At 24.1% G+C, this 22,356-nt stretch overlaps 8 protein-coding genes across 8 annotated transcripts; 4 read left to right on the top strand and 4 right to left on the bottom strand.

The window, feature by feature from the left end:
- Positions 1-1,377: 1,377 nt before the first annotated feature.
- On the top strand, positions 1,378-3,147 carry PVVCY_1200840 (conserved Plasmodium protein, unknown function; the record flags this gene model as incomplete). Its single annotated transcript, XM_008625096.1, has 1 exon — positions 1,378-3,147. One exon carries the CDS (start codon positions 1,378-1,380, stop codon positions 3,145-3,147), a length of 1,770 nt encoding a protein of 589 aa, XP_008623318.1.
- Positions 3,148-3,653: 506 nt separating this feature from the next.
- Positions 3,654-6,074, bottom strand: PVVCY_1200830 (conserved Plasmodium protein, unknown function; the record flags this gene model as incomplete). The annotated part of the gene is made up of 1 exon (XM_008625095.1): positions 3,654-6,074. One exon carries the CDS (start codon positions 6,072-6,074, stop codon positions 3,654-3,656), a length of 2,421 nt encoding a protein of 806 aa, XP_008623317.1.
- Positions 6,075-6,908: 834 nt separating this feature from the next.
- Positions 6,909-8,087, bottom strand: PVVCY_1200820 (conserved Plasmodium protein, unknown function; the record flags this gene model as incomplete). The annotated part of the gene is made up of 1 exon (XM_008625094.1): positions 6,909-8,087. The coding sequence occupies one exon, from the start codon at positions 8,085-8,087 to the stop codon at positions 6,909-6,911; it is 1,179 nt and encodes a 392-aa protein (XP_008623316.1).
- Positions 8,088-8,656: 569 nt separating this feature from the next.
- On the bottom strand, positions 8,657-9,481 carry PVVCY_1200810 (diphthine methyl ester synthase, putative; the record flags this gene model as incomplete). Its single annotated transcript, XM_008625093.1, has 1 exon — positions 8,657-9,481. One exon carries the CDS (start codon positions 9,479-9,481, stop codon positions 8,657-8,659), a length of 825 nt encoding a protein of 274 aa, XP_008623315.1.
- A 1,029-nt stretch (positions 9,482-10,510) lies between these two features.
- On the top strand, positions 10,511-11,535 carry PVVCY_1200800 (adenylate kinase, putative; the record flags this gene model as incomplete). Its single annotated transcript, XM_008625092.1, has 2 exons — positions 10,511-10,633; positions 10,930-11,535. The coding sequence occupies 2 exons, from the start codon at positions 10,511-10,513 to the stop codon at positions 11,533-11,535; spliced, it is 729 nt and encodes a 242-aa protein (XP_008623314.1).
- An 848-nt stretch (positions 11,536-12,383) lies between these two features.
- Positions 12,384-13,580, bottom strand: PVVCY_1200790 (Plasmodium exported protein, unknown function; the record flags this gene model as incomplete). The annotated part of the gene is made up of 2 exons (XM_037634616.1): positions 12,384-13,310; positions 13,575-13,580. The coding sequence occupies 2 exons, from the start codon at positions 13,578-13,580 to the stop codon at positions 12,384-12,386; spliced, it is 933 nt and encodes a 310-aa protein (XP_037490695.1).
- Positions 13,581-15,270: 1,690 nt separating this feature from the next.
- On the top strand, positions 15,271-16,680 carry PVVCY_1200780 (nucleolar protein 5, putative; the record flags this gene model as incomplete). Its single annotated transcript, XM_008625090.1, has 1 exon — positions 15,271-16,680. The coding sequence occupies one exon, from the start codon at positions 15,271-15,273 to the stop codon at positions 16,678-16,680; it is 1,410 nt and encodes a 469-aa protein (XP_008623312.1).
- A 2,290-nt stretch (positions 16,681-18,970) lies between these two features.
- PVVCY_1200770 (tubulin beta chain, putative) lies at positions 18,971-21,116 on the top strand (the record flags this gene model as incomplete). Its single annotated transcript, XM_008625089.1, has 3 exons — positions 18,971-19,066; positions 19,705-20,657; positions 20,828-21,116. The coding sequence occupies 3 exons, from the start codon at positions 18,971-18,973 to the stop codon at positions 21,114-21,116; spliced, it is 1,338 nt and encodes a 445-aa protein (XP_008623311.1).
- Positions 21,117-22,356: the final 1,240 nt, after the last annotated feature.

Raw genomic sequence — 22,356 nt, 5'->3', positions numbered from 1 at the left:
TTTAGTTTTTATTTATTTGGTCACTCTATCATTTGCCTTTTCCATAAATATAAACAATATCAAAAGTAGGATATTCTTTCCCCTCTTTATTCTAAAAATATGTTTAAAAAGAAGAAAATAAAAATATATCAAAAAGTATATACGTATAACTTTATATATAAGATATACCTTTTAAGGAATAATATCCTTTAAAAATAAAAAAAAAATGTTGAATCGTTTATTTTGTATATCATTTTTTTTTATGTTGGTGACGGGAAAAAAATCAAAAAAATATAATGACCACGATTAGTTCAAAAATTTCCCTGTGGCGCCTTATATACTTAACAAAAATTACGTTATATTTTTTTATGAGCATAAGTTTGTTTATATTATCATATATAATTTTTTATAACGATTTAAGTGAAAATAGTTAAATAAATAAAATAATTCGATAAAAAATATTATAATTCATGAAAATGACATATAACATATTTTATATGTAATATGTAAGGTATAGGAATAAATGTGTTCAGAAAAAATGATGTATATATATAGGCATATTTATGTATGTGTGATTGTATATATTTTTATTTATATTAATACTATTATTATCAAACTGAAAAAATAATATGTTTATATCTATTTATTTTATACACAATATTTAATGTATATTAATGTTGAATAGTTGAGTACCACATTTGTGTCATTTTTCAAGTCTCTCTACATACAACTGTGCTTTATTTTGTTTTACTTTTTTGTATTATCTTTATTAAAAATGTGTAGATTAGTAATTTGTTTATATGTATAAATCCCTATATTTTTATAATCTATCATTCAACTTAAAATGGATAATAGTATTTCCAACTTATTATTGCTAAATATTATGTAGTAGCTTAAGATGCTTTCAATTTGTGCCAGATTTATAACCATATCACAAGTTTAAGCAGTATATATATATATTGTTTAGAGTGAGTTTTTCTTATTTTATTCAAGTTATATGCACTAATCGTAGTTAACATATTCGTAACGATAAGTGATGAGAAAAGAAGAAATATAAATAGAAAACGATTTAATCATTAATATTTTCTCCCAAAATTGTTATTTTTTTTGTATTAACTTTACAAGTGTAGTGCATATATAACATAATTCATTTGATTTATTTGCACTAACATTGATTTTAATGTTGGAAGCGATAGCCAATAATGTTGATAACAGACTATGGAAATAATACGGGTATAATAAAAGGACGTAAATAAAGAAAAAAAACAAAAATACAAAAGAGGAATAAAAATGGTCATAAAATATAGTTGTAAATAATTTAGAGGGTTTGTTTTGTTGTGTTTTTTATTAACCAACTCCTTTTTTTTAACATTTTTGTGAATTATAGTGGCGTAAAAAATGAGGGTAATTTTATTCAGGAAATTAGGAATAGGTAGGAGAATGTTTGGAACAATTCAAAATATATTGAACGAGCCTTTTAATATTTATACTAATAATCATATAGTAACATCAACACATTTTTCGAAAGAAGTATATATAATGAATAATAAACTTCTATACTATATTAGAGATTATTTTAAATTAAATTATTGTCTAAATATTGTAAATAATAATAATAATAATAAAACAAGAATAGGGTGTTTATTCCCTCCTTGTTATTCTCAACTTGTTTTTAAATTTTGCATTTTATTAAATAATTTTGATTATGTATCAATACCTACACCAATATATAAATCAAAACAAATAAAACAAAAATATTCTTTTTATATAGCTGAAAATAACATTGATTTAATTTTGTGTCATCCTTTTTATAAACATTATATTGAAGAAATAGCTTATAATTTGCAATTACCATTTTTAATATGCTACGATAAACCAGATATAATAACACCACATGAGTATTTAGAAGATTTACAAGAAGGCAAGGAAAGCATTGCTCACAATTTATTTCACAACTTGGAAAAATCGAATGATTTGATAAAAGAATGGACAACAAATATAGGGGGAAATGAAAATGCAATGTCAAATAGCAATAAAAATTTTGAGCAGCTTTCGAATTTAAAAAGTGAAATAAAAACAGAAAAAGACAAAAATGATAACTATCTACACATGCAATTATCCAAAGAAAATGAATGTGATAAAAGCATAAAATTCAAATTATCTGATATATTAGAACAAGGGAAAAGTATCAGAAATGCTATAGAATTTAATGAAGGGGATAAAAATGTATTAATATGCTTGCCTGCTAATAATATCCAATATTTTGATATAATATTTAGTATGCTAAATATGAATGCAACAATAATATATCCAGAAATATGTAAAAATAAATTATTAAAAAATAATTATATGGAATGGTTTAAAAATAATATGAAAAGTAATAAAGATAATAATTTTTCAATTCATGATTTAATGATAAAAAATGATTTTACAAATATTGATTTTGATTTTATTGATGGTCCAACTTTATTTGAAGAAATACAAAACAGTGAACAAAAAATAAATATAATAATATGCAATAATTATTTACTTCGTGATTTTATAACTTTTTTTGAAAATTCACAAATAAATAATATAACAAAACGAGAATTTATAGAAAAAAAAGCAAGTCATATAAATACGATTATAATAAATGGTAACGAAATAATGCCTGGAATTAATAAAAAATATATAGACAAAATAAAAAATATTTTTATAAATGCAAAGATCTATCAAAGATATGTAATACAAGAAATAGGCACAGTTTGCATACTAGATTATGATCAGTTAGATAATGAAAATATAAATTATGATAGAAAACTAGCTGGTTATATATTACCAAATATATCTATAAAAATAGATAAAGAAACAAATTTAATGAAAATTAAATCAGATAATATATTTAGTGAATATTATAACAACAACAAAATTACAGAAAATTCATTTGATCAAGATGGATTTTTTAAAACAAAATATTTGGCATCAGTCAATGAAAAAAATTCTTTATTAAAAATAGAAGGTATTCATAACAGTTTGGAAAATATGCCTGATGAATATTATTTATACTACAAACAGAGGAGAGATAAAATGGAAAAACATCCACCTGGTTATTTGAAGAGAGTTAAGCTCCAAGGTAAAATATGGGGAAACTTTCACGCAAATAAGAAGAATTGGAAGCGAAAATTTTGATGATAAACATAAAAAGTATCATCAACTTTTTTATGAAAACAACTTAGTGAAGAATAATTTATTTTATCTCGTTATTACTCCTTATTGAGGTATTGAAATTCTTTTATAGGCTGCAAAAAATGCACAAAGAATTTCTAAAATTATGTTTTTTTACACGCATAGATATGTGCGCATGCCCCTTATCCTAAACATTAAAATTTTTTTTTTCCAAATTTTTCCTTATAAATACATTTTATTTTGTATCCAAATTAGTATATTTATTTTTATGTTAACTTTTTATTTTAAAATATAATTAATTTTGTTTTTTTAACAAACATGGAGGCGTCCACATTGATGCAAAAAAATAAAAACAAACAAAAAAAAGTAAATAAAATAGCACAATACTAACGATGAAAATGGCATTTTTTTGACAATCTCTTGATAATTTTTACCTCTCAAAGGTGTGTTAGATGACTTTTGGTATATAATTTCAGTTTCACGTATATGTGAATGCAGTTTTAGTATCTCTACAACTTGATTGATAAAATTTGAAGTATATCTTTAACTTGGGTTCTAAGTTTTTCATCTTTTGTGAAAACTTCTATATCATATTTTGAGTAGCATGTTATGGTTGAATTTATTGATTCGATGAATATTCTCCAAATATAGTTTGGTTTTGAAATATCTGATTTATCATAATGTTTATTATCTTGATCATATTCTATTTTGTCAGAATTATGTGACTCATCTATTTTTAAATCAGTTAGACTGTAGCCATTTTGCACCAAAAGATTTGTGAATTCTTTTTGATCAATGGTTCCAAACATTAGTGGAATTTGAGCATCCTTTAATTTGGAGTTATTTGAATTTAGGCTATCTATTTTGCCGTCTTCTTGAGTATATGAATTGTCCAGGGTATTGTTTATAATTTTTCCATCGTTTTCTGAATGTTCTATAAATTTTTGGATATCCTCTTCTTTTATATAATCGCCAAAAAGGGTTGATGTATATGCACACTGAGTCTGAGTACCATAAAAATTATTTTCTATCATTGTTAAAACATTTTCTAGATTTTTTTCTCCATCGGATGTGAAGCATATTGGTTGCATTTTCTTTTTTAAACGTAAAAAATTGTTATAAATAATTTTTTTTTTTTCTAAAGAATGAATAAATATGATATTGTTTTTTAAAAGCGATGCCATCTCGGTATTCTGTATTTTTTCAATGGAATGCTCTGGAATTTTAGGATTGCCACTTCCATCATTGCTGTTATTGGCTTGAGCTTTCAAAAATGTTTTTTCCAATCTATGAGATAATAAATATACAGTTTTTTTATTTTGATTTGTATTAATAATATGAAGGATATTCATTTCGTTTAAATCCAAATAAAGGGGGCAATAGTAAACATTAATATGTTTTTCATAAATGTTGTATGGATATAATACAGAAATTGGATCATAATAAGGGTCAAGTAAAATAATAGAATTATTTTGATCCATTCCCCATTTTTCTAATAATATATTAGCTTCAGAAAATCTAAGTGTAGTATCTTGAATAAAACAAACACATGGATATCTAAAATTTTTTGAAGCATCATTTATTGAATTTTCAACAATTAATCGGTTATTTTTTATCATAATATCTATAGAAAAAGGGCCTTGAGGGTTTGATATTTGACTACATTTTTTTTTCTTTGATTCTTCAACCCATTCAGCGCATAAATCTGCTTGATGTATAATATTATTTATATTTGGCATAACACTAAAAATTAATACTTGTTCATCTTTTGTTAAATATTTACTTATTATTACTCCTATGAGTTCTACTAATTCGAGAAAATAAAGGTAGCACAAATCAACAGGTATTAAAACGCAACCTTTTTTTTTAATGGTTTTTAAAACTATCGAACATATTTTATTTATGCTATCTTTATATGTTTTTTCGAAGCAAAAATTTATTTTGTTTAATATTTTATCATTAACATTTTCTTTCGTTTCATCACAGTTATTAAAGTTATTGTAAATTTGTTTACTATTGTTAGACTCATTTTTTTTTGCTGATTGATTTGATTCATTTGGTAGGGAACTTAATGTTGCATTTTGGGTATTGATATTATTTTTACTCTCTTTTTTTTTTGAGGTAACCAAATATTTTTGATCACTAGTTAGATATGATGTAAAAAGGATAAAATCTGCAATTGGTAAACAAGATGAATCAAATAAAGAGGGATATCGTTTAATATTATATGAACTTTTATTTATAATAAATATAGTTGTGTAATCAAATTCGATAAAAAAATTCGAACTTCCTAATGAGTATCCACTACTATACAATGATATACTTATTGTTTCATCATTTTGTTTAAAACTTATTTTTTCTTTATAAGATAATAAATGTAACGAATTTTTTAATTTTATTTTCATATCAAAATATTCTTTTTTGTTAAAATTTTTTTCATTCAAATCGTGCTCCGATTTTGCATAATCAATAGCAGGATCATTATTGAAAATATCAAATATTGTAGCATGTCCATCTTCAAAAGGCATGTAATTTTCTTTTTCTTGTAAATTTTTCACAGTATTTATAGAAAAGGTATATGTTGGTTTTGTGCAAATAATTTGAGTATCAGTTAGATCAAAATATCTGCATAAAATTGGTAATCCAATCATACATTCACTACACGAAATTAAAATGATATGAATTTTTATAGGGAGAACACTTATATCTAATAATAGTTTATTAGATGTAGAATACGATTCTAAATTTGTTATATTTATATTTTTCTTTTCTCCATTATTTGATGATGGTGTTCTTTTTCTTTTGAAATTTAATATCTCTTCAGGATTTAATGGAATGTCACATAGAATATTAAAAGATCCCAGTTTTATCAAATGGCTACTTACATTTTCATTATCAAAAAGTTTTGTCACTTCAAAGGAATCACACATTTTTAAGGATATCTCTCTTTAGTAGTTATGCTATTAATTTTATGTTATTCGAGTTATACTCACCAAAACCTACGATTCATGATATGCATGAATCTATATATGGATGTTGTATTCCTTTTTTTTTATCCACTTTAGCGGGTTTTAAAATTTATAGTTTTTATGCAACTGTATTATATATGCTTGCTTATGTATATACGGGAAGTTCTGCATTATAGCCTAACCATCAATTTATTATTTTAATTTTATATTATCTTTATTATTAAAACAAATAAATAAATATAAGGGTCACTTTCCATATATCTATATTATTTACCCTCAATATGGTTCCCTATTTGATTATATTTGTAGCCTTTGCATATATTAATACATAAACGAGCATTTTAGGAAAAACAACACCAAAAAAATATAATTATAATAATAAATACAAAGGAAATGAATGACAAAAATATATATATACCTTTTCAATTTTCTTTATATATGAAACGTATAAAAATTATATACATATTCGGTAAAGCACTGGATTATCAGTTCTACAAAAAAAAAATGAAAAAAAAAATCATCGAAATAAATATAAAGTGTTTGTTTTAAATTGAAAAAATTAATTTTGAACACAACACTTTTTAAACTTTTATAAAAAAATGTAATATCCATAAATACCCGTTCATATATTTATTCTTGAAAACTTTTACAATTCTCGGAAAATAAAAATAAAAGACCATTATTATGGGGAAATCATAGTTGTTTAAAAATAGAATTATTGGCACATTTTAAAAATAAAACATATGTTTAAGATTAAAAATGTTAGACTGGTTAGGTGGAATGGGGACATTTTTTCTACGGTTGACATACAATTATTGTTTCTGCCTTGTTATGAGCTATTAAATTTATTAAGTCTTCATCAGTAATATCTTTTATTTTCGATCCAAAGTTTGTTTGTACTTTATTCTTATATTCAACATGTATTTCAGCAAGTATATTTTGATTAACTCTTGAGTTTTGTGTTTTGCTATTTTGTTGAGTTTTTGTTTTCCATGTTTTTCTTTTCAATATAAATATTATTAATGCGATAAGTAATATTATTATTGTTCCATTTTTTGAAATATTATTAAAATTTATTTTTAGAAATTTATTACATTTATCCTTTTCTACTTGCCCCCAATAGCCACAATGGTTGCTATCGTTATTATATAGATATACATTTAGACTTGTATTATATTTTTTAAAAATTGAATTCCAAAGGGGTAAAATATAAGAAATTATTAATATGGAAGGCTTATAAAAAATTGCATCTATTAATAAATAATATATTTCATAGATTGTCATATATATATTTTTTGTCTTCCCTGCTGTCATCATTGGGAAGGTAGTGGGATTATAAGTCGTTGTTTTTTCTTTATTGCAATTTGATAGAATAGAACTAGTAAGCTGTTCATTCTGTTTATATATGTTATCAAAAATTATGAAGTTTCCTTTTTTAATTTCCAAAATAAAATCTTTAATTATTTGCATAAACGAGGTTATGCTTTTATGTTTTTCATTCCATTCGTTTGACTTTATACAATTGCTGCTAACCTTTTTTATTTCATAATAGCCATTAGGAATATAAACATATTTATTTTTTATATTCATAAATTCAAAAGTTGGTTTCCAAAAAGTGAAATTTCCTTTTTCATTTTCAAAGGAGTCGCCAAATTCGATTATACTATTTTCATTTTTTAAAAAAATATAATTTATGAAATAAAAAATATAATTTCTTGAATTATATACTTTTAAAATGTGTTTACATTTATATAAAATAATGTTATTTTTTTTTATAAATAAATATGTTTTTTTGTTTACATCATAATCTAAAAAGGAACAAAAATCATCACAACATATCTTTATAAAATCTCCTGTTCTTATATTATTAATTTTAATTTTAATAGTGTCTTCAATATAAAGACAGCTAAAGGAATATAAAAAAAGAAAAAATATATTTGCCACAAGAAATAAAGTACTACGAAGATTAATCATTTTACCATTATTTTATTTTTTTTAATTCCTACAAAACTTATATTATAGAATGGCTGTTATATTTATAGGGATGCTCATAAATATAACATACTTGATCATGTAGTTAGCATAACATTAAATTCCATACTTTTAAGCAAAAGTCGAATAGTATATAAATAATAGGAAAAATATATTGGCATATTATATTGGCGTATTTTATTTTGTTTAATATTATAAATTTAAGCATGTGTAAATACACAATAATTCCAAATTTAACAATTTTTTATTTAGTTAGTTGTTGTGTGCAAAGATAAACATTTATCATATGAATATGGATGAAACATACATAAAGGGGGTGTTTCAAAATATGTATAGAATGAATTAATATAAAAGAGCATATGCATACATTTTGTAATGCTTGAAAATAATTTTAAAAAATAATAACAACAAATATGTGAATTCTTTTTGTTTTCTGAATTTGGTTTGAATTAAAAATTTAAGACATAAAAAAGGGATTATTCAAATAGAAGAAAAAGTTTGAAAAAAGATTTATTTCCATATAACTGACACCAGTCAGATGAATAAGCAAATCAAATGGGAGTTTCATTAACTGAATACATATCAAAATATTCTTTTTCTATGTCATGTAAATTAGGGGCGCATATTATTAAAGAGTGTAAAGGATCATTATATTTTTGTGTTTTTAACGTGAATATATTTCCAGATATAATTTGTTGATCCTTTGATCCTATTCTAACAATTGCAATAGCTAATGTGTTTTTTGTAATAACATTTTGATTATGAACACTTTCACAATATATGAGTTGTTCAATTGCTTCGTTAACAGTCATAAACTTAGGTGGTTCATATATATTTTTATTTTTCATTATATTTTCGATTGTTCTTTCTTTTACTTTAATATCTAATAGACATAAAGTATGAAAATTATTATCTAAATTAATTTTTATTTTATTATAATAGCTAGTTGGCTTATAATCTCCTTCAAAATATGGTATGGATATAGTTTGGCCAAAATTATAAAGCTGCATACCGCTTTCACCAATTGCTGACATGATAGATGCATTATGTATTACTTGTACATCTATGTTTTTTTTCTTTGCTCGTAGAATAATATCATGGTGTGTTGTTGCACATAATGGATCTCCAACAACTAAAAAAGAGACTTTTTTATTAATTGCTTCATCTAAAATTTGTTCGCAATTTTCTTCAGCAAAATTACGATCAACTTCATGTATTTTTTTTTTATAATATTCTTCTAATTTATCTTTTGATATAAATAAAATGGATGTATAGGATTCTAGGTATACTACATCTGATTGATCTATTAATTCTTTTCCCTTAACACTAATATCCTTTTCATCCCCTAACCCTAATCCAATGATATACAATACCATTTTTTCAAATATGAAGTTTTTATAAGTGTCTGGCTGAGTATGCCCACAAAAATGTATGAAATTATGCGTGCAAATTAATATGCGATAACTTATTTTTCAAATTAATTCATTTTATATTATATATATTGTTTACTTTTATGGATAAAAGTAGATATGCCGTTTTAACATAAAAAATAGATTCTGTTTATTAAATTAGTAATATATGTAATGGTGTTATAAATATTGGGTAAATATTATTTTAGTTTAAACTTTTGAAGTGTTATACATATATACAAGTATACATGCCTTTTTTGGGCTTTTAATTACATCTCTATAAATTAAAGAAGAATATGCATTTATTATATGGCCATGAAAATATCTATCTTTTGCATACACCATATAAGGTTATGGTGCTAATAAAAATTATATATATTTATGCAGTTTAATTAAAGGGAAAAAGGACATTTATTTTTCACTATTAGTTAAAACTGTGAATATTTCATTTAACCATATTTCAATTGTACTAAATTCCCATTTTATTTTTTTGTATTTTTACATATTTTTTTTTCTTAAAAATTTTGATGTATTTTTAATTTTTGTAGCATTTTAACGTCGATTTTATTCTTATACTTCTTATTATTTTATTACGTATATACATAATTATATATTTTTTTTTGATAGCCTGGTGACTTTATATGAACTGAAAAGAATATGTAAATTTGTGCATACGTTTATAAAAAATATATTTTTTGCTTTTTATCCAAAATTAATATTCAGCAATAATCGTTTAACTTATGTTTATAAAATTTCAATTTTATTATAAAATAAAAAACCATCAAAATAAGTTATGAAAAGGTCCATTTAAAAAGGGATTTTGTTTGGCGTCGCTAGTTATATATTCCTTTAAAATATATTTTTTATATTTTTATAAAGTTACAAGAAATCAGTTTAATTCCAATTAAACATCTATTTTTTAATTTAATATTTTTAAAAATTTGGCTAATATTCAAATGCTTTTTATTTTTTATCACATTTTTAATTTCGTTAATAATGAATGAAAGTCTAGATAAGTTATCCACACTTGATCTGTTGAATGAACTTAAACGAAGGTATGCCTGTTTAAGTAAGCCTGATGGACGATACGTATTTATAGGTGCTCCTGGATCTGGAAAGGTATATAATAAATAAATGATCATTTTCCACGTGAATAGTATATATAAATTATAGATAAATAATAATGGCGAATACGATACGTAAAAAACGTTAACATACATTTTTCTGCATAAAATTATAGTATATTCGTGAGTAGTATGTAAAATGCTAATGAAATTAACAAGAGAAACATATTTATATTTCATATAGATATGTATATAAATCATAATATATATGAATCTACGCATTTGTTTATTTCATGAAAGATATCTAATACTATGCATTCTTAACATACTTTATTTCATTTTATTTTAAAGGGAACACAATCATTAAATTTGAAGAACTCACATTGCTATTGTCATTTATCTACCGGTGATTTACTAAGAGAAGCAGCAGAAAAAAAAAATGAATTAGGAAATAAAATTAGAAGTATTATAAATGAAGGTAAATTAGTTGATAATGAACTTGTGCTATCATTAGTTGATGATAAATTAAAATCACCTCAATGCAAAAAAGGTTTTATTTTAGATGGATATCCACGAAATGTACAACAAGCTGAAGATTTAAATAAATTATTAGATAAAAATAAACTAAAGTTAAATGGTGTTTTCTATTTTAATGTACCTGATGAAGTATTAGTAGAAAGAATATGTGGTAGATTGATACATAAGCCCTCTGGTAGAATATATCATAAAACTCTAAACCCTCCAAAAACCCCATTTAGAGACGATATAACTAATGAGCCACTAACTCAAAGAGATGATGACAATGAAGCAGTTTTAAAAAAACGATTAGGTGTTTTTAAAAATGAAACGACACCATTAATAAATTATTATAAAAATAAAAATTTATTAATTAATTTGGATGCTACAAAACCAGCAGCTGATATTGAAAAAAATATATCTCAACACATAAGTGGTTAATAAAAAGAGGATTAAAATTGATGGTTAATTTCTTATTTTTTTTATCAAACACGTGTGTGAAATACATTTATAAATTGGCAATATTTTTAAAAAAAAAATTTTGTTGTTTTATCGTATCCTTGCGTTATAATTTGATATAACAGATATATTATGCTCTATTTTTTGTTCTTTTCGCTTTTTTCTTTTACAACAAAAAATAAAAATTTTTCGTCAAATATTCATGGGCATACCATAAGGCATACTATACTCACTAATATATATTACTTATTGATTTATGTAAAAATATGCATAAACGTAAACATATATTTATATTTTTAGCTTTTACTATGATATAATATAAAAGAGTACCCTACGTTATGTTTATTTTTGTATTTAAAAAACAAATAAATAAAATGACAATAAAACATAAATGTATATTAATAATTTTAAAATACGAAAATGCCCAGAAATAAAATACGCTTAAACTGCGGTAAAGGCGGAATTACTATTTATCCAAAAATAATTATTCCATTTTTCTATGTCTATCGATCATAAATAAAGTTAATTAACGCATAATTATGGTGAGCTTTTTTTGCTATAATAAATTTTATAGATTGCTATATTTATGAGTGCTCGGAAAATATATACAATTTATTTTATAAACTAACTAAGCATTGAAAGTTTTTGTATAATTATAAATTCGTGCATATATAATATAACACGACTATATTTACGAGTAATATTTAAAATTTCCATGAGGTTCTTAATTAAAGACATATTAAAAAAACAGTAAGAATGGAATAACAAAAAAAATAGTGACATAAATAAATGCAGAAAATAATATAGCTAGATAACAAATATATTAAATATTAGGTAAAAAAAAAAAGTTCTTTTTCACCATCCTGTATTATCATTAGTTTCTCATTATTGGTGATGCCAATCGTTTTGATGGTAGCATTATAAAGCGCTCTATTGAGCTTCAAAAAACGGTGACGCATTTTCAAATAGTGTTCTCTTAAGAAAAGATGAAATGTTGAATCTAATTGCTTTTTATAAGTTATAGCATAATCCTGATACATACTTAAAGATATATACTTCATACGCATAGACTCACTTAAGATAGCACGTTTAACCTCAAATAAGCACGTTGTGTAGCGGCCATATGTCATATTATATTCTACTGCTATTTTATTCATTATTTGTTTCCCTCTTTCCCAAAGAATAAGTATATCATTATGTATCTTCATATGGAAATTATAAAATACCAAACTCGCTACTTTTGGGGTTATATAAATTTTCTCGGCATAAAACATATCCATTATATTATTTTCTTTCGATTTTTCAATTTCTTCATCAGTAATTCTAAATGGAATTAAAGCTTTCCTAATTTCTTTTGAATCTATCAATTTTAGATCGATACCATTTTCCGTATTATTATAGTTTAGTTTATTTTTAGGTGTACCATCCCAATTTACATTAGAATGACTTTTGTTATCAATAAGTTCGTCATCAGGCCGAGGTCGGCCAAAATATTGTGATCTGTGATTAAGTTTACTTGCTTGAGCATGCTGAGATTCGGTGCCATATTGAGATTCACCATCATATTGAGATTTGCAATAATATTTAGTTTGATCATGATATTGAGATTGGCCATAATCTTTTACGAGACCATTAAATATTCTTTTACAAAATTTTTTAACTTTTTTCCCAACTGATGCGCAACATAGTATCCTGGTTGGATATTTGAAAGATGTTGGCTCTGTTATTTTTTGAAAATTATATATTCTATCATTATTCTGCAAATGAAACATATAAGAAGTATATATATGCAATGAATATGTATATACACGTAGCGGATATATTGTGGATAAATATATGATATATGTCTTTATCCAGCTATGCACCACAAGCAAAAACATAAGATTTTTGCTAATAAAAAATGAAAATTATTTCAAAATTTTAATATGCATTGTTTGTCTTACTAATGGTATTTGGGTACTCAATAGAATCAATGTGATATTGATAATTTTTAATACCGTGAGAATTCTATGCTTTATTACCCTCATTGATTTATATATTGTTTTCTCCGTTTTTCGCCATTAAATTTGTTATTAAACATTATTAAAACACAAAAACAAAAAGCAAAAAATATAAAAAATTTTGATAATGCTATTAACTTAAGTTATGGAGCAATAATATTATTTGCTATCGCTAGTTGCCTTGTGACTATGTTTACAGTTGTATATAATATACATATTCTTTATATGTAATTATATAAAGAGGTAGTTTATAACATGATGCAACTCATTGTTACGTATATATATATCAAAACGCAAGGATTAAAAATGTTAAGAAACTCGTCTATGTCAAATCGCCATAAAAAATTTTAATATTTTAAAAAAACAAATTTATACTATAAAGAACAAATCAAAAATCTAATATTTTTTCTAAAACTTTAGAAAATCGCATTTAAAAAAAAATAAATAACATATTTATTGGTAAACAAAATTATATTATTGTTATTTTTGAAAAACAATTATAATTTTTAATTATTTTTTATAATTAATAATAACAAACGGCCACCAACAATATTTTATTTATTTATACATTTTTTTTATTGTGCTTTTGTTCTTTAACCGGTACCCTAAAATTTTGATTATACTATTTATATATTGTATAGAGCAATAGTAATTGGCAATTTATTTATGACCCCAAACAAATAAAAAGTGAATAATTTTGCCAGTATAGCAACTTTTGCCATTATATTCCAAGTTCAAAATATGAAAAAATCTAAATATATTATCATTATTATTTATTATATCAAAGATAAATGATTTTATCAATTATTGTACCTAATATTTATTTTTAGCCATTTTATTAAGTTTTTATGAGAATTTTTTAAAAATATATAAAACCAAGAAAGGAGGTATAATAAGATGTTAAACATGCATATTTAAAAGGGTTGCATTGATAGGAATATGTTTACGTTGATATTTTGAGTATATTAAGAAATGGTCGAGCAATTATATATTTTACTGTTTTTTTGAAATTCTATATAAAATAATACCGTTGTTTTACGATATTTAATACAATTAATTTATTTAAAGATAAAGTAAAAAATGTAATTTTTTTGTTTCTTATACACCTTAAATTTAATACAATAAAAAATACATATTCCAGCTATATATAAATTATATATACAGGTATATGGTTTTAAAATAATATATATTTTTTAATATAATTAAATTGCCGGTCGCCAATTTTACTTTGCATATTGGAAAAAAAATAATGTCCCAATATTTATGAAAATTTTACAGCATATTTCGATATTTTTTTTGATTATAAAGATATTATTATCTTTAAAAAATGTAGAACCATAAATAAAAAATAGCATATAGTATTTGTAAAATTTTAACTTTTAAAATACATATTTTAGTGAAAACCACGGTTTAAAAATCAATAGCATGTATGCCTTTAACATATATATGTTTATATAATAAAATGTTTATAATATTTAATTTGTTTAAAACATGAAAATTTGAAAGTTAAAAATTTATTTATAAAAAAAATAAATATAGCAATAAAAATACCAAGGGAATAGTAAAAGAAATAAATATAAAGGAAGCAGTGTTTGTGGAAAAGAAAAATCTGCAAACTTTAATATATTTTTGTGTTTTCATGAAAAATATATACTTAACTTTTTTAAGGTGTTCATAAAAAAAAAAAATTTGAAATATTATATGAATATATACAAAGATGTTGATATTAGTAGAAACAGCAGCTGGATATGGTTTGTTTAAAGTTGAGAATAGCAAATTAATAGAATCAGATGCAAGCGATATTGCAAAATATTTTGAAACTGCAGAAGAAGGAAAAAAAAATGTATCTTTATACAGCTTTAAAAAATTTAAAAAGTTTCAAACTGCTTTTGATGATATTAATAAATTAACTGAATCCAAATTAGGAAAGGTTTTAAAAAAGTTTATAAAAAAAAATATTGTTAAGCCAAAATTAGATGAGACATTAGCTATTTGTGATAAAACATTAGGAGGATTGATAAAAAAAAAATATGATATAAATGTAACATATACAAATTCAACACAAGAAATAATAAGAGGTATAAAAACGCATTTGTATAGCTTTTTAGTAGGTGTACAAGAGGAAGATTCAAAATTATTAAAATTAAGTTTATCACATTCGTTAAATCGATTTAAATTAAAATTTAGTGCTGATAAAGTTGATTTGATGATAATTCAAGCTGTAGGATTATTAGAAGATTTAGATAAAGAGATAAATGTTTTTTCAATGCGTTTAAAAGAATGGTATGGTTGGCATTTTCCTGAATTAGGTAAAGTTGTAAGTGATAATAAAATATATGCAAAATGCGTTAAAATAATAGGATTTCGAAATAATGCTAAAAATGTAAACTTATTAGAAGAAACTACTGAAGAAATCCAAAAAGAAATAAAACAACTAGCTGAAATATCTATGGGTACAGAAATAGAAGAAGATGATCTAAATTGCATCAATGAATTAGCAGATAGATTATTAGAATTAACAGATTATAGAGAATCGTTAGCTACATATCTTAAATTTCGAATGCATTCAATAGCTCCTAATTTAACTTATTTAGTTGGGGATTTAATAGGAGCAAAATTAATTGCAAGAGCAGGTTCTTTAATATCTTTAGCTAAACATCCAAGTTCAACTTTACAAATTTTAGGTTCGGAAAAGGCTTTATTTAGAGCATTAAAAACTAAATCAAAAACACCAAAATATGGATTAATTTATCATGCAACATTAGTAGGACAATCTTCAGCAAAAGCTAAAGGACGTATAAGTAGATCCTTAGCAGCAAAACTTTCATTGTGCTCTAGAGTTGACGCCCTCGGCAATTTTACTGAGCCTTCAATTGGTATAACTTGTAAAACATACTTAGAAAAAAGATTAGAGCATATTACTACCAGTTTGCAAAATAAGTTAAATAATACAAATAATTCAAAAGGACAAACAAATATGCAGCAAGGAAAATATAATCCTAACCAATCCAACTCTATGCAAAATAACAAAAATAATAATTCCTTTAACAAAAAGAGAGACTTTTTTTTTAAACGAGAAGCTGACAAAAATAACAAAAAGTTTATTAAAAAGCAAAAGAGAAAGTAAGGGTGCATAGGGACCTAAGTGACTATATAAAAATGAAAGAACGAAATTGAACATACCTTGGTTTTTTCAATCAACACTTATGTAAATATATAACTCTTTGAGAATATACAAATGGAGATGTCTACAATGCTATTGTATAAGTAAACAATATTATTAGTTTTAAAGTATAATTTAAGATAGGAGATATATGCATGTTTGCATATATATATTTTATAATTTTATGTTAATATATATAAAATATTATGAAAGTTTTTTTTATTTAAATTAATCCTCTTTCAATTTTTCGTTTTATTGCAACTTATAATTTAATATTTGGCATATTCCACTTATGAATTACATTAATTTATTAATATAATTTTTTTTAATTACCCTTTGAACAATGTTGTGCATATTTTAATTCACGTGCTTAATTAATTTGCTATATTATGCGTTTAATTTTTAAATGTATAAATGAACATGCATATATGCGTTTGTTTTATTTTTTTTTAATTAATTCTTTTGAATTTTTTTAACTCAGATATAATATTAATTTGAGAATATAATATTGAAAAATTGTATCTACTTTTACCAGCATATTGCATAAGCATGGAAAGTAATATTTCATTTTCGCCCCCGTTATGCAGGAAAATGGTGGCACTCAGCTTTTTTTGTCGTTTTATTGTAAAAAAACAATTTAGAAATTTATACAACATACTATACACTCTGTAATATTTTAAGGCTATGAATATGTATACATAGAATATACATATAAAATAAATATTTATACCCCAAAGTTTTATAAACTTCTATAATGCGTGCTATTATAATAATAATTATTTCTATGATACTTTTTGCTTTCGTGAAAAAAGGTAAAATTATTATATTATATATATTCTTTATAGTGAAATAATTGATAAAAAGCATTTTTAGAAATGTCACTATAAAAAAAATAAGAGTTTAACTAGATATTCAAACAATTATATCTCTATAATATTTTTTCTTAATATATCAAAAGAATGAAAGACGTTTTTTATTTTCAATTTGCTTATCACACACTATATGTTATTCCCATTTTACGACACGCAAAAAAAATAATAAAAATAGTATTATATTTCATAGAAACATAAATGTGGGTATACATATACTGGAAATATAGGAATATGTATTTCTTTTGCTAACTTTAATTCTTTATGTCCACGCAAATGCTTATATACAAATATGCAATAAAAATAATTAATATTTTTTTATGTGCTATTATAATATGTATAGAATTGTGCACGCGCATTTACATTGAAAGTTTAAAATTCACACTTTGTCTACTTAGGAAAACCATTGAAAAATATAAAATTGCTACATAGCAGAATTTAATATATATTAAAAAAATGTATAAATATGCACTTAGCTTATGCACACAAGTGATTTTCACGCGATAAATTTCTACGAATACAAGCTTAAATATTTAAAATAAGTATTGTACTTATTTTATACCCTTCATAGGCTTGTGTACACTTTTACATGCGGTAATAATTCATATACATTTCCACGATAGTATTAAATGAGCGCAATAGGATTTTTAATATATGTTTTTTTTAAACCATTATGAGTATTAAATATTAAAAAAAGTTAATTGTTCATTTCGCACACACGGAAAAAATTCTCAGAAAAAAAATAAAATAAAATAAATAATACAAAATAAAGTACATAAATTATATAATAATACTTTCATATAGCACTAACGGAAATAATTTATATATATATTTGCATTTCTTATTTACAAGGTACTTTTTGTAAGTCTCCATATGCTTAGGGAAGTATTATTACGTGCGCATTAACAAACTTTAAGCTATATATATTTTTTGCTATACACTAATAAATAAATAAATAATGTACGACAAATGTAATATGCGTAGTATTAATACAAAATTTTTTTACTCACGCACTAATTTATTTTTTACACACTTATAGGAAAAAAAACATAAATGCGTGAATTAATGATTTTATTTTAGCTTATCATATTTATTTATATATATCATATATATAATCTCTATACATTTTTATATTTTTATTTTCCTTTTTTTTTACTCTCTCATTTCCTATTATTATTTTTATTTAACTATTATATTTTTCTTATATCTAATTCACCTTTTCTTTTCTGACATTTTATTTCATACTTTTTTTTAAGTTAAGAAAAGTGACTTAATTCTTATGTGATATTGATAATACAAAATTGTATATTTATACTTTCTTGAAGTAATATTACATACAGTAAAGATAATCATATTATCCTTTGAAATTAATATAATAAATAAAAATGAGAGAAATAGTACATGTTCAAGCAGGCCAATGTGGTAATCAAATTGGTGCAAAATTTTGGGAAGTTATTTCTGATGAGCATGGAATAGATCCAGTAAGGACTTATGAATGAAATATAAGTTTTCTGTGTGCATGAGCAGCATGAATACTTTTATAATTTATGTATATATAGAGAGAGCTAATATCAATAGATGTAGTATATATATATAGACCTTTACAAATACATACGTATATACTTATGCATGCATTTATGTACAAGCCTATGGGCTTTATATATATATAAATGTGTATGCATACATGAGGATATGAACTCTTTAATATGTTACCATATGTGAATATATATGTGTGCATATGCTTACATAGATATATTTTTGTGAGCATTATTATGCATGCAAATGTGTGTGATTTGAATATGTACTAAATTTAATATTGGGCTTTATAAAAAGAATGTGTTTTATCCCTACCCAAGAAAAAGAGCCATATTGGGCATTGTGCTTTCATATTAATATATATGCCGTGTATTTAAATGTTTTTTCATTGAATATTTATTTGAACTATCGTGGCACGTGTTATAAATTCATAGATTGCAATTTTGAAAATGATACTGCATATTATTTACTTTGCATGTGTATGCCACTTTTTGCATACTAATATAATTCATGGTATTTGCATTTATACCCTTTTTATCACTTATCACACAACATTAATATACATAATTTTTGTTTTCTTTAGAGCGGTACCTACAGAGGAGATAGTGATTTACAATTAGAAAGAGTTGATGTTTTTTATAATGAAGCAACTGGAGGTAGGTACGTACCTAGAGCCATATTAATGGACTTAGAACCTGGTACTATGGATAGTGTTCGTGCAGGTCCATTTGGTCAATTATTTAGACCCGATAACTTTGTTTTTGGTCAAACTGGAGCAGGAAATAATTGGGCTAAAGGACACTATACCGAAGGTGCAGAATTAATAGATGCTGTATTAGATGTCGTTAGAAAAGAAGCAGAAGGATGCGATTGTCTTCAAGGATTTCAAATAACTCACTCATTAGGTGGTGGTACTGGTAGTGGTATGGGAACTTTACTTATTAGTAAAATAAGAGAAGAATATCCAGATCGTATTATGGAAACATTTTCTGTTTTCCCATCACCAAAAGTTTCTGATACTGTCGTTGAGCCATACAATGCAACATTATCAGTTCACCAATTAGTAGAAAATGCTGATGAAGTCCAAGTCATAGATAATGAAGCTTTATATGATATATGTTTTAGAACTCTTAAATTAACAACCCCAACATATGGTGATTTGAACCATTTAGTTTCAGCCGCTATGTCAGGTGTTACATGCTCCTTAAGATTTCCAGGTCAACTTAACTCCGATTTAAGAAAACTAGCTGTTAATTTAATTCCATTCCCTCGTTTACATTTCTTTATGATTGGTTTTGCTCCATTAACAAGTCGAGGAAGCCAACAATATAGAGCTTTAACTGTACCTGAATTAACTCAACAAATGTTTGATGCTAAAAATATGATGTGTGCTAGTGATCCAAGACACGGAAGATATTTAACTGCATGTGCTATGTTTAGAGGTAGAATGTCAACTAAAGAAGTAGATGAACAAATGTTAAATGTTCAAAATAAAAACTCTTCTTACTTTGTTGAATGGATTCCACACAATACTAAGTAAGACACTTATGAAAATTTTCATATACGATTCTCTTACCCAATTATGGGAGATGCCAATGAATTTTGTTCTTTACATATTACTTTGATTTATTTTACATCGTGAGTTCATAATAATTTTGCTTTGCTTCCTTCAATGACATACATTTTTTTCTTTTTTTTCAAAATAGATCAAGTGTTTGTGATATTCCACCAAAGGGACTCAAAATGGCAGTTACATTCGTCGGAAATTCCACAGCTATCCAAGAAATGTTCAAGAGAGTGTCCGATCAATTTACAGCTATGTTTAGAAGAAAAGCCTTTTTACACTGGTATACTGGAGAAGGTATGGACGAAATGGAATTTACAGAAGCAGAATCAAACATGAACGATCTTGTTTCCGAGTATCAACAATATCAAGATGCAACTGCTGAAGAAGAAGGAGAATTTGAAGAAGAAGAGGGAGACGTTGAAGCTTAAGAAGTAAAACAATCATCCTATATGCATAACGAAGCATCCGAATTTTAAAACAATGTGATCTCTTAATATGCATATATATTTTTATGCATTCTCTTCATCTTTTTTCCTTCAATTTCGCGCTCCCCTTTTTCTTTTCTTTTTTCTTTTTTTTTGATCGAAACATTGCTAGGCTCGTCATGATAATTTGAATTCATAATATACATGTATGCTTGAAAAAAAGAAAGTAGACAGTTACATTTTATTGCATATTATATAGAGTTTTTTATATATTAATAAAATAAGAAAAAAGAAAAGCAAAAGGGTGAAAATGACACATAAGAAATATATATCCGTATATGCACATATATATTCTATATTTACATCATAAACGTGAAATATTGCGCTTATACATATATGTACCTATGCATATTATGAACACGTATATATGCATGTTAATGTAATTAAATATTCGTATTCTACTATATCATAGAAATACATATTTATAATTAACTCATTTTATTCTATATGAAAAAGGTGCATATATATTATTATAAATTCAATGTTTTTTCATAAAAAAATTAACGTCTTAATAAGGAACTATATACATTACAAGTATTTAGATTTTTGACACTAAAAATAAAAAATATCAACTAATTTATTAGTAGAAAATTAATCCCAATATAAAATGTGGAATGGTTTATAACTTGAAATAGAGCAATATATTAACTTAATAATTATGTAACAGTTTAATATGTTCAAAGCAACAAATAGCTGAAAAAAATAAGTATATATATATGTTATTATTTTAGCCCTATTTGTTTACACACCCATATGTGTATTACTTTCACATCAAATCCAGTAACCAATATTTTTTCACGATTTTTTTGAAACACTACTATTTTGAAGGTTTAGTGGAATGCATAATTTAAAAATAAATATGAGAATATATCCCAGTCGATAGAAAGCGCTATATCGTTTTGTTATTGCACACACAACATATATACGAAAACAATTTGAATACAAATTTCCATGTGCCCAAAAATAACAATATATATCATATTTAAAAAAAAATTGGAATATTATGTAAATGCATGAAAAATAATTTTAAATTAAAAAATGGGCAATAAATATAGTAAACAGAACGAACTATGGCACACGGATCGAACAGTAAACAAGAAAATTGAGGATGCATATATATATGCATGCTTAATATTAATTTGGATTAAGAAAAAGAACAATAGACGATAAATGATCTTTATCT

This window comes from Plasmodium vinckei, assembly GCF_900681995.1.
Source record: "Plasmodium vinckei vinckei genome assembly, chromosome: PVVCY_12".
In the NCBI taxonomy this organism is placed as follows: Eukaryota; Apicomplexa; class Aconoidasida; order Haemosporida; family Plasmodiidae; genus Plasmodium; species Plasmodium vinckei.
Note: the sequence above shows the minus strand (reverse complement) of the source record. Positions and strands in the feature narration are given on the sequence as shown.